At 39.9% G+C, this 13,159-nt stretch overlaps 2 protein-coding genes across 2 annotated transcripts in view; one reads left to right on the top strand and one right to left on the bottom strand.

Annotated features, from left to right (window-relative positions):
- The window catches only part of nbeab (neurobeachin b), a 112,050-nt gene that overhangs the window by 48,087 nt on the left and 50,804 nt on the right, over positions 1–13,159 (top strand). Inside the window, exons 22-23 of the mRNA XM_061047003.1 lie at positions 2,798–2,944; positions 8,791–8,927. Coding sequence (XP_060902986.1) covers positions 2,798–2,944; positions 8,791–8,927 — 284 coding nt within the window. The remainder of the gene's footprint in view (positions 1–2,797; positions 2,945–8,790; positions 8,928–13,159) is intronic.
- Positions 9,556–11,856, bottom strand: mab21l1 (mab-21-like 1). The gene has a single exon (XM_061047006.1). The coding sequence runs from the start codon at positions 11,454–11,456 to the stop codon at positions 10,377–10,379; it is 1,080 nt and encodes a 359-aa protein (XP_060902989.1). The 5' UTR covers positions 11,457–11,856; the 3' UTR covers positions 9,556–10,376.

The raw sequence follows: 13,159 nt of genomic DNA, 5'->3' as shown, positions 1-13,159 counted from the left end.
CATGTTTGAGCCCGGGTGTACAATACATAGGAGAGTCAGAAAAACTTGTGCTCGCTCGCTCTACTCGGGCCATAAAAATAAAAAGGCTGCTGCCACAAAAACTCTCCAGCGTTGTGTAAGGCCTTTCAACTCTTATCTATTCCAAACTGAATCGTAAAACTACTGTGCACTGATATTTTCCAAATTGGGACCTTGTATAGAAGTTATTATCCACAGTAAAACTTCAACTTTGGTGAATATTCTTCCTGTGAGTTTTTCAAGAATATTTCATCATCTCAGAAGTACAAGATGTCACCCTACAGTTTTTTCCCCCAGCTATAGCGAATTGGTAGAAACCCTTGGAACTGAGGAGCATAGATACTTGACGGTGCACAGGGGTATCATCCATTGGTTAAAGTGGGCAGGTCTTCATCCAACAGGGTCACAATAACTTTGCAAGAGAGGACCTGTGAGACCAGTGACATCGGTCTTCTCCTGGCTCTCTGTGTCTGAAGAAATCAAACAAGTCAGTGAGCATCATGTGAGCATAATACGACAGCACACAGCATAGACCAAACTCACTCCTTACTGTATATATTGATATGATTTGTATTTAACATTATTCATGTATAAGCATCCAATTGGATTAGAAAAAAAGATTTCACTTTTTACATTTAAAATAGGAGGCTTATTTGAAATGATGCATTTGTATTGCTTCATTTTGGTTGTTTTTATTTTTGTGCATGCTAGGCAAAAAAATATTTTGACAATGAATGATCCCATTGATCATGGATGTATAATAACTGCTGTTGATAACAAGGATAATAGAATATAAATGTAGAAAATGTGAGCCTCTTAAACCTTCAAATGAGAAGTTTAAATATTTTGTTGGATATTTTCGCTTATGTATATTTCCCAGTCTCTTTTCTTTTGAGTCATTTTTTACAAGTTTCTTCATAAACTCAAAGGGTCATTTTAGATTGGTCAAGGGTGAACCAATGACAATGTTCCTAATGAGTCTGCATAGACACGACTGCACAGTAAGTCCTTTAATAGTGACAAATTGTGACCCCTCTTCACAGACGCACTTCCATGTAGCGATGTCTCCGAGTCAACGGGCTATCACTCTTCTCATGTCAGCACATTTTCTCCTCCATGTCATAGCTCTTCGTTTCCTTCTTATTTATTTCCACATTACTTTTCTGTGAGAACCACATTGCATTGTGGGTAATGCAGATCCTTTACCCTGCAGTGTGCCCCCCCAGAGGAGTTGATGTTGGTCGTTTGCGTGTAGAAATCAGCATGGTTTATTTGGTCTACTCAACCCAGTACAGTCCTGCCAGTCAGAACATCAGCCTCTCTTCCCTCATTTACTCTGAGCATAATGACGGTTTACAGAATTACAGTTTTAAGTTTCACTCGCGCTGCTTTGATCTCTGACCGCTGGCTGGCTTTTGCCTTTAACATTACACAGAATTCATTTCCGAAAGGCACAGACTTCTTCCCTCCCTCTGATGAAAGCACTCCAGATATGAGACAGAGCAGGAAGCAGACTTTTTTCTCAGTAGCAGTGTTGACAACAGTCAAATGTGACCTCTTCAAGACAAGGTACATGTTCCTCAGGGGAGGGAGAGGCGAATTAAGAACGGTGCTGAAAGGAAACATGTCAGACGGGTGTCAGCCACCTCCCATTTCTTGATAAGTGTTCTTCCTTTCACGCACGGAAACTTCTTCCTCTGCTTATTTCTTACATTGGACTGAAGATAGACAAATTCACATAAGCGTTGTGAGCAGCCGTGTGTCAGGCACATGTTGGAGACGGGCTGATTCAAGCTGAAAAATGTGTTGTGAGACCTCTTTGTTTTGCAGGATGTATGAACACGTCTTTGTCAATGAGCGTGCTCCTCTATAGCCATATGATGAAATCCTGGTATAAGCAGTCTCCTAATTGTGCTGTCTGTTCAGTCTCACTCTTGTCAAGCCTCCAAAAGCTCCAAAGATATCTCTAATCGAGTATGAGCTCGAGATGTATCCCCCGACTCAGCTGTTGGTCTTTCAAGATACAGATAGTGTTTCATTGTTGACCTTATATAATAAAAAATATCTAAAAATAAAAGCTGAAACACCTCTGATGTTCAACCACGCGAAATGTATTCAGTGAACGAATGTGTACTCTGACATTCTTTCATACGCTATGGCATCTACATTAGTGAGCATCTCAGATCAGGTTCATCCTGCATGCATTGTGTATTTCATGCAGACATACTCCTTGGCTTAACGCGTTTTAACTATTTGACTTGATGTTTTGCATTTTAATATCCTATAAAGATCTGATTCCTTTGTCTGAACATGAGGACAATATGCACACACTGGATTCAAATGAACCTGTAAGCCTTTTAACAGAAATGTGTTCATGACGCTTGGTTTGAATACATTTTTCATATTAATATTCAATATTTGTTTTTTTATTTTAAATAACATTAATAATGTTGTCTGGTTTTGTTCTATTGGTGATGTTTTATTTTCTTGTACTGTATTAACTCATTGATTTTCTTTATGTCTTCTATGTGTGTCTTTAATGTACTTTATATCGGACATTACATTTCTGCTGAGCCTGCTGGAAATCTTGCACTCAGTCAATGAGTACAACATCCTGAACAGACATGGATCAAAGGAAACTGCAGTGGTTAGTGGCAGAGTAGGAAACGTGACTTTTTCCAGCTCTGTCCGTATAAGCATAGAGATATATACTGATCTGAACTTTAGACGTCAGAAAACAATATTAAGTGTATTTTCTTCCACATGTTACTCTTTATAGGCACTGAGGAGGACAAGGGGGTCAAGTGTAAGACGGTCTTCCGCGGTCAGACTGTGGCCAGCCAGATCCCTGAGACAGAGCTGATTCTGGATGGAGACGATGATGCCGTCAGCCTGCTGCAGGAGAAGGAGATGGACAACCTGGGTGGTAAGTCAGCTCACCAGCACCTCCATTAACCCCGAGTCAACATCGCCTCTGCTGGAGCATCAGTCTTTTATCTGTTTTCCTTCTAATAGCTTGTATAGTAACAGTGTACATGATCATAATCAAATAAGGATTTAGATCACTTTATTTCACTCGTACAGCTGAAAGGGGAAAGTTAGAGGTATTTACATATGGATTACTTGTTATTAAAATCATATTTATGTTAGATATTTGAGATGTTAGTTGTCTCTTTGCTGTTATCTGGACAGGTTTGACAGCTAGGTTTGGTTTTGGTCTGATAAGTGTCCCTGTCTGTTCTGTTTTGAATCTCTTCAGCCCCCTTCCTTCCTCGTGTGTTTACCTCCAGAGGCAAGTCTTCTAAAGTTAAACTAACACTGGAGAGATGATCAATCCAGAACTGTCTCAATTCAAATTAAAGATTTACCCACCAATCAGTGATGACGTTAATATGAAACACTTCCCTTCTAATGCTTTACTTCACAGTGACCTAATTCAACCTATCATCTGACCCAGCGTTATACCCTGAACGACTTTAGTGACGCCATTAAAATGGGTGTAAACTGAGACACTGTGCTCAAGTCATTAAACTGGTAATATAGTCACTCACAGACTAACAGGCCGTCATTGTTTCATGGCTGCTCTGCTGTCCAATGGCTGATGAATAGTTCAGTACACTTTTAAAGGCCCTCATAGAGTTTCATGTATTGTTGAGTGGTCTTTGCTAAGATCCTGTGATGACACTGAAAAAAACGTAAACTAACACACGAACAAACATCTCAATCAATAATTTACCTTCAAACAACTAATTATTTGGTGGTTAGGAATTTTTTTAAGTTAATCATACTCTTTTTAAATTCAGGCTTTCTTGTAAATACATTCTCTTTTTTTGGGAAATCTGAAATCACATAAAAAAATGTCTGACCAGTAACCTTGCATATAAAACAACAGCTTCATGATCCTGTCTTCAAACTAACCCTAATGCTCCATACAATCAAAGGGTCATTTACACCAGCGGAGTAAAGACGAATCAAATGTTTGATCTGACATCTTTTTTTTTGTAATTCTGCATCGTACACCTTTTTAATACTTTGTGTGACACAATTTAGTCTGTAGTGCAATTTACTGCTAAGCTGAAGGTTGGCCCACAAGCCTGTAATTTAACCAGCTTCACACTGTGTGTGTGAGCCAAACTCTCAAGCCAACCCCTGTCTGCTTTTCAAGTAACTGGCATGGCTCTGAAAGGTAAGTTATCCAGAGTTCACTTGAGTTTTGACTGTAGCTCAAATATGCTGCACTGCGTTCTCATCTGTGGAGCCAAATCTTCACTTAACACCTCATACAATACTTTCTGGCTAAAATAAGCAGATTATGTTACAGGTTTTATGCCTAATTGATGCGTGCTTTTGAGTCAAATATAAAGTAAATACTTAGCCCTGGCAGCTAGCGTCAATTACATAAACATTTCATGTATGCCAACGATAATAAAGCAAATGGAAGTTTCTCCTCTATTGGTGAGAAGTCTGAGCCGTTGGTACTGAGTCTCGCTCCAGGGCTGACATGTTGTGCATTTAAAAATGTTTCAGGGACGTCAGATGTTAAGAATGATCTTAATTTCATAGAATTGACTAACTCTAGCTGGGTTGCACTCAAGAATAACAAAACAGATCATGATAATTGTAGGGTTTTCTCATGTTGTTAATGACATCACATCAATAATCTTAAACCCTTTTCACACATACGGAAATCTCCTGAAAAACTCCGGAGATTTCCAGGAGGAGCTGTATGTGTGAACGCAACAGCCACATTTTTTACTCGGATATTACCCGGCGTTTATCCGGCCAGACCCCTAGTATTTTTTCCGCACATAATCCGGAGGAGCTGATGTCTGAACGCGGCCGAATATACTCCGGAGATTTCAATTTCAGCCAATAGAAAGAGAATGACGTTTATATAAAGTGACCGGCTAAAGTGTCTGCACATGACCACTACGATCCCTGTGCACGTAATTAAACGGCTGCATTATGTTTTCTGTTCGTCAGTATGTTGTTCTCCACTCTTTTGTGGATGTTGTCATTCCATTGGATTACACATAGCATTGATATAAAGGCAAATATTCTCATTATAACGTTGTGTAGTGGACTCTGTTGCTTCGGCCGCTACTATTGACGTCACGTCTTACATCGGGAAATCCCCCCGCACCCCCTCCCCTCTGACAGGGAAAGTCCCCCGCTGTGAGGAGCACATGTGAACGGCTAGTTCGGGAGAATCTCCGGAGAAGTCCTCCTGTAAATATCTAGATATTATCCGGAGTGCATATGTGAAAACGGCTTTATATTGTGGAATATTGGGACAAGATTCTGCAAATAAAATGATTCACCCTGTCCTGTTGTCAGTAAGTAAACCTGTAATATCTTTATAAACCTGTGTGCTTTGAGCTGCACTATATGCTAACACTAGCAATTGTTTGTGCATATGCGTATTGGAACCAAAGTGGCACTTCAATAAAAAGTACATTTTCATAGCCCTGTGTGTATTCACTAGTTATCATAGTTTGGAGTATGAGGCTGAAGCAGGATACTGCTGAGCGGTGAAATCCCCTCTACAGTCCCACAGATGAATCTCAGAGGAGGAGGATAACCCCTCCTCTTGTCCTGAGGCCAGCAGGCAGCCAAACACTCATGTCTGTCAGATGAACCCCACGCTGTACGATCAAAAGGGAATGGAGCGGTCTGAAACACAATCGGAATGTATTCTCCTGAGAGAACTAATAACAAAAATTCTCAGATTGAATATGTGGATACATTTATGATAACATGTTTGAAATTATAAATCAAACTTTGAAAGAAGGCATTGATTAAAAACTTTTTTTTTTTTTAAGCGTAGAGATTGTAGAGTTTTTCTTTATGTAAAGTCAAAACTGATTCATGTATTTGCCAGTAGGGGAGCTCCCTCACTCACAACACTAGGCTAGTGCTAACAATGTTTTCACCAGTATGCACTGTCTGTGTTCCGCCACTATCTAATCTCAGGCATGAACAGCCCTAATGAGAGATCTGGGACCATCTCCTTGTCAACAACTGTGCTCCTCCTGCCAGCCGTTGGGTCAGTGCCGGCTGCCAAAGGGGTGGCGCCTGCACTCAAAGGCCCAGGGAGTTGTGGTTACAGAACCTATGATCAGTTTTGCTCCCCCACGGACATTTGAAATGCTGTCTTTGCTTGCACCGGCATTAAATTAGCCTTTCTTAAGCACGTATTGAAACCAAAATGGAGACAACACGTATGATGAGCATGTGAGACGGAAAACAGAGGAGCCAGAGCCTCAAAAGGCCTTTCACATGTCACGCCAGAGTCTATAGATATGACTGTTCGGCTGGCACACAGGAACTAGGTTAGTTTGTCCCACGGTGTGGTTTAGCAGGCACAACCGTTTAGTTTTGCCTTAAAATAGCCTTTGTGATTCTACTTTAGTCCCCACTCACAACACTGATCCCGAGCTGAGTGGGGACATGTTTAGAAAAGAGTCAAACCAGCACAACATGCCTGGATGTGTCATCCAAGATAGAAAATGAGAGGAAGATGAGTGGCTCATGTTAAAATGTTTCCTTGTTTTTTTTGTTTTTTTTTTCAAAAAGTTTACAATTTGTCCCTTGATTTAAAGTCATTATATAATTAAAATAGTAGAGAAATAACTCCAACAAATCCCTGGGAAATTGCCTTATTGATATTTAACATTTAGGTCTTTCTCAGTGCAAAGGCCTTCTTAAATAAATTATCTAATTTACAATCCAGGCCGTGTAAAAGTGAAATAACAAAAGATAAATCCAAGCTCTTTAAAAGGTGGAATAAATTGGGATTCCTTTAATGACTCAAATGAACAACGAGGCACTTAGCTCAGAGGCTCAGCACACAGAATGTTACGGCTGCAGCTTAGCACGAGTGTGTACTTGTGTGTAACTAAGTCAATATACGGGCTTGCAAGTGAATAATAGTGATCAGGTGTGTAAGTGACCCACTACCACTTGTATTTGTCTTCTACTGATAAAGAGCATAAAAACACTAGACCTCATCAAACACCACAGTCCAGCTGATAATAATAATAGCGGGTATAAAATGCCCATCTTCTCAGCACTTCTCCCAAACTCCCACTAGAACGAGACTTTGTCATCACTACATTCAATTGGCCTATCTCATTTGATGAATATTTGCATTTTCATTCAAAAGGAAGAGGTGGTTATTCTAAGCTTTAGACTGCATATACACCACTCATCCTGTGTAACTTGCCCTTAATTTCATTATTCTCCTGTAAACATTTTAATACCATATAGCCTAATTATGGAAGCATCCCTGAGGGGATTACAGCCTAATCCTTTTCCTCCCCATGAGCAATGGATGCTGTGGCTTAATGCTGCAGGCATTGTGTCTTTCTCCCTGTGTAACCCTTGAGGGCTGAAGTACAATGCATGAGCCCTAAAAGTGTTGATTTTAGTGAGAGTGGAATAGGCTTGGACTATAAATAAAAACAATTTCTTCATTGTTGCTGATATATTGCCCAAAGGTCAACTGGCATACATATTAAAAACAATCCTATTTTTCCATATTTTCACTTCCTTATGAAATTGAATAGTGTTAATGTTTTAATGAATTAATCCACTAAACGGTATCTAAGATGCAGTAAAACAGGCTAAGGTTACTGCGAGTGTTTACTCTTCATATGAAGCATGTAAACAACGTGTAGCCTGTGTGCTGATAGCATCAGCAGATAGGATCTCCGTTAATGGAGCCGAGCAGCGCAGAGAAAAGATCCGGGGAGGCGCTTTGACTGTGCAGCCTGCAAGAGCGATGAAGGGGCGCTCTGGGAGTTGAGACCGAAATCCACTTGTATTCCTGTAACACTATCGGCCATAATTGGCTCAGGAACGCAGATTAAGATTGATGAGACATTAAAGTGGCTCTTTGGAGTTTAAGGGATCGATAAATATCCTGATTTGGAGAGCTTTGGTTCGAGAGCAGCAGACAAATGAGAGTAACGGTGCTCCACAGCGACACTGATCTGAGAACATGGAGGATGAATAGAGGAAGAGAAGGAGGGAGGAGGAGACTCAAATAAAGATGTGATCTCTATCAGCTGGCAGAGTCACAAATCCACCTACAAATTCTGCACAATTGGACTTGAAGAAAAATATAGCTTGATTGTTTTACGTGTGTATTTTGTATTGTATTTTTCTTTAAAGTATTTTTTTATTTGTGTATTTTTAACTGTCCTTTTAAGGACGCATTGAATATCAGTTATTCAAATTCACATGTTCTTTACATGAACTTTGTTGATATGGCTTCTTGGAAGAAAAGAAAGTATTTTATTGAACCTCATAATAACCCCTTTTTACTTGACGTAATACGTTTACGTAATGATCCAGTCAGATCATTAAATAAAAATGTGTTTTTATCTGCGCATTTCTGGTTTCCAAGCAGGAACAAACTCATATAATGCTTATATTGACACGTGCAACCAATTGACAAAAAGGAGTTTAGCCCTCTTTTCTTTGAGGTGCGATCAATTCATAAAATTAACCTTCACATGGCCGCCAAACTAATATTTGACTGCTTGTAGAAGACATTTTTAATTCTCTGATTATAATGAACTTGTGAGTGCATGCAGTTTAGTTATAATAGGCAATACGGAGTATAGTTTGACGCAAGCAGGCCTCTTAATCACATCGATCGTTTAACAGAACGCGCCTTAGTCTCGTTGTCTTCAAAATAAATGTGATCTTTTTGCATGTTACTGAGCATTTGTGACTGCCCCCCCCCCCCCCCTCTGCACTTTGCAGGCCCAGTGGTCCTAAGCAGCCCGGCCCAGCTCGTGGCCCCGGTCCTGGTGGCACGCGGCACTCTGTCCATCACAACCACAGAGATCTACTTCGAGGTGGACGAGGATGACCCTGCCTTCAAAAGGGTCGACTCAAAGGTAAGTAACCTGCACGGAAGTGTGCAGCCCGAGTTCAAAGCAAAAGGTTGGCTTCTGACATGTCTTTATTTGTCGTTTTTTTTTTTTTCAAACACTGTATCTTGATCATTAGGCTACATTTAAATAGCACGCGCAATTGTTGAAAGAAAAAGGGCGTAATTTATGTTTTCCGGGATGAGCGCTTCGCTTGTTTTACTTTTTGTTTGTGGTATTTAAAGCCTTATAAAGCACATAACTTTTTTAAATTCATGTTTGCTACTCATGTGTTTTAATTTACTACATAGAAAAATGCAATGAACGCCCACTCGTCCATCAAGCAGGGATGATAATTCATCCACAATCTTATGCCAAGTAAAATCGTCTCTATCGCCTAAAACACAGAGGCTACAGGTAAATGCAGTTTCAGATAATTAAAAATAACGGCTTTGTGGCAGATCCGTTTTAAATGCCATGTATAGAAATATCCTCACATAAATCCCCATTTTGCTTTTTTTCTTGGCGTCTGACTGTTCTAGACTACCTAAAGACCCTGCAATTAAATAGTTCATTATATGACTGTTGCATGGCATTAGGCCTTCCTCACTTCTGTCAAAAACACATTTAATAAAAGCATAATGGGACACAAATATAAAACAGCTCGTTTTATTAGCTCTTTAAATTAGATCAAAGACAGAAATAAAAAAAATCAGATCACAGATGTTATAATCCAGTGTATTTCAAGTGCATTTTTTTTTTCATTTAAACTGTAATATATATACTATATATAGGTTATTTTCACGTTTTTATCATGTAGGCCTAAACATGGTAAAGAAACAACAACCCAAAAAATGTTTGAGTTCTTTAAATAAAAATTCAAGTAATTTGATGGAATGTTTTCAAATGTCGTGTACGCCTTTACCATCAAATGTAAACGTTCAAAAATGAGACAAAGTCCATTGAAACAGATGAATCATACCACGGATGCAAGTATAAATTAAAACGTTTCTACCAGATAAAGAAAAAGTTCAGAAGTAGATTTAAACAGGTGGATCCTATTTACGTGTCACAGAACAACATTCACAATTTCAGACCACTTGAATCACAATCTATGAATGTATTTACAGTATAAAATGTACAGATGTGTGTTTTTTTAAGTTAGTGTACGGGCTTTATTTTGAAGCATTTAAGAAAAAGGATTTAGTGGCACGGAGAGATGTGGCCTCCTGGATTAATGGGGGCCAATAATTTATATATTTTTTTTCCTGAATTTCACCGTCAAATGGCGCACGGGGGTAATGGCAAGCTGAACTCTCTGTATTCAAAATCATCTTAAAACAGGCTAGGCCAAAATGTATTCAACAACGGAGGACAGTCACACTTCACCAGATTCTGAAAATTGTTTGGCAATATCTCTTTGTCCGTTTATGAGCTCGTTAGGCCTCATTACCACAAATGTGAACATATTTTACCTCAGAGTTTCTCCAAGCTTTTGGGGTTGGTCAGTATTTCTCTTGCCAGTCGCCAAGTCTGTTTGGCTGCGTTCTCTAGAGCAGAGTGAGGTTTTCCTTGAAACAGGTCTAAATTTGGAAGGAAATAATGCGGGCACCTTCTGCACTGCAAACATGAAATAAGCTGCAATAGTATCCCGTTCAGCCGGTCTCCGAGGCAGTTCTCGTCCCAGTCTGACTCCCTGGGATGCTTCTCACACTCGTAGGAAACCAAAGTTTTCATGTGGTAGTTGTTCAGGGGCTGACCGGGCAGTTCGAGGTGCCGGTCGCGTAAGGCTTTGAGGACTGACAAGCATTTTTTTCTGCATCCGCCAAGCAGGAGCCGATTCTCGGCCTCGGCGAACTGCAAGACCCAGGCGTCGCTCTCTGCTGAGCTCTGCTTGCCGTTCAGGGAGTAGCACTCTTTGGATAAAAGATTGAAACCTTCCGCTTTGACTTCAGCCACTCGGTTAGGTCCCGGCCAGGGGATGTGAGGGAGAGGCCAGTGCGCAGCGCTGCGTGGCCAGATCCCAGTGCACTTGAAAGCCGGCGTGATTTGCACCACATATCTGTCTCTAATGCGCAACTTCACCTCACTTGTGTCAGCGACCATTTTGACAACATCTCTGTAGCTGCATTTATCCACTGCCTGTGCCACTAATGTCTGAAATCTCGAGCGAATCTTGCGCGCCGAGAGGTAACCGGAGGCTGTGATGAATTCAACCCAGAGAGACATGCTTCTTTTGCGGCCGTCACTGAGCTTGAGGACGGCGCAGCCCGGGAGAGACCCGTCATCCACAAAGTTGAATACTCCCATCTGATTCAGATAGAGCACAACCTCGAACTCGGTGGGTGAAATGACCTCCAGTCCCTCGAAACGATTATCCATCTCGCTGAGAGAGCTGATGAAGCGGGGCTCCTGCACTTCGACCTCCTTCAGGACATCCGATACAACCTTGCACACCTCCCGGATGGTCTTGGAGATGGCGGCTTTTCGAGACTGACATTTCTCGTTGTAATATTTGTTGAGGTGATACACCAGTTTTGCCTGGGCGGCTATCATATTAGGGCAGAGATCCGGGTTGTACACCGGAGTCTCGCAATAAGCCGAGGGATCCAACGCGGCTGTTTGTACGGGAGCCAATTTTAGAGAAGAAAGAAAGCTATTTAAAAAGAAAAAAAATGTCTATTTATAAGACAACTATTCAAGTCTGTGCTCAGAGCACATGCGTAAAAATCAGATCATAACATTCAAAGCTGTTGTACCGTAAACTGTATTAAAGTGCTCGAACGAAGTCCTTAATCAGGGCGAACCGATTAAAAGTCCATTTCAACCTTGTGAGGTTCAGTAGCCTTTTAGTTTTTATCTGATCACTGTGCCAGTTAGAAGTCCGCGTAATTGTGCAGCGTGGAATGTGCTCTCCTGACGCAGCCGCCCGGTGTTGCTGTGTTTTACAACAGAGACACACACACTCTTTATTATAAGGGAGGAGTTGAAACCAAGGTGTCCAATCGCTGTCTGATGCGTCACCGCTTCCCAGTTTATCGAAAACAAATTCATCCCTGGCTGTTATATACAAGTAAAAAGTACAGGTAGTAGTAGTATATCGAGGAGCGGAAGTACACCTACGCATTTGGACAGAAGAAAAAAAAACCAGCATTTTTTTCGGCGTAACGTTACTTTTTCTTGGACTCTATCTGCAGCCTTTTTTAATATGCTATATTGAATGTTAAACTTTAGATGAATTATAAATCAACAATGTACGTTTACCGTCGATTAAGAAACCATGTAGGCTAATTATTAACATATTGAAAGTTTTATTTTCTCTGGTGGACTAGAACATTTTTCTTTTATAATGTACATTCGATGAATTCAGAACCGTATGGATTAATTTCGGGAGAGTTTTTTTTTTTACAACAAAATACAATTATATTTTTTAATGAGGTGTGGCAATTATTTGCAGTTGTTGTAAGCACATATATTACAATAACAAATACGGATTCGTTTATTGGAGCTCCCGGGTTAGTTAAATAAGTTGAACGCTCTGTTAAGGTAGCAGCCTTTTAGTTAAAGGTGGAAAAGCTCTCGCAATATTTGTAATTAGCAATGCTACTATATGCCAAGCGTAAATTATTACGGCCGTGACGCAGAAGATTATTTTCTATTTGGACTTTTGAGCTTCTGTTTGAGCGTGCAGGACACATCCGAGTAGCTCCTCTGCTTTGCATGAACAGCCTGTAATATGCAGGAATATCTGACTTTTTCAGTTATGTAATTCATAGATTTTGAACTAATAACAATCAGATCAAATTATTGTTTTGATCTATATGTACATTTTTTTTATTTAATTTGCTTTTTTAATTAAAATGCTTACATTGAGATATTGTTGTATTACATTTTTTAAATGTCAGTATTTAAAATTGATTACTGTATTGAAGAGAAAAATGATCATTGGCTTTCTACACCCAGATTTACTTTATAATTAATACACATTTTTATTTAACATCAAGCTCATCATATCAACAACATAAAATTCCTTGTTTGAATGTAAAATAAAATAAACGTCCTATTCTAAGAATGAAGAGTGTTAAGCTTGTCTCTTTTATGTTAAGTCTCATGCAGCATTCATGTATTGTATTTATGGATACATTTCTGATACACACAGTGATTATCAATGAAGAGATATTTCATCCACGCTCTCATCACTGCACGGCACTCCGTCTCCTGAGGTACAGTGCATGCTTTGAAGAGGACTTCAAAAAGAT

Source organism: Labrus mixtus, chromosome 9 (genome assembly GCF_963584025.1).
Source record: "Labrus mixtus chromosome 9, fLabMix1.1, whole genome shotgun sequence".
Taxonomy (NCBI): domain Eukaryota; kingdom Metazoa; phylum Chordata; class Actinopteri; order Labriformes; family Labridae; genus Labrus; species Labrus mixtus.
This window is presented reverse-complemented; position numbering and strand designations above follow the sequence as displayed.

Coding starts and splice junctions, on each gene's coding strand:
- mab21l1 (XM_061047006.1), bottom strand. CDS start 11,456: ATGATAGCCGCCCAGGCAAAACTGGTGTATCACCTCAACAAATATTAC.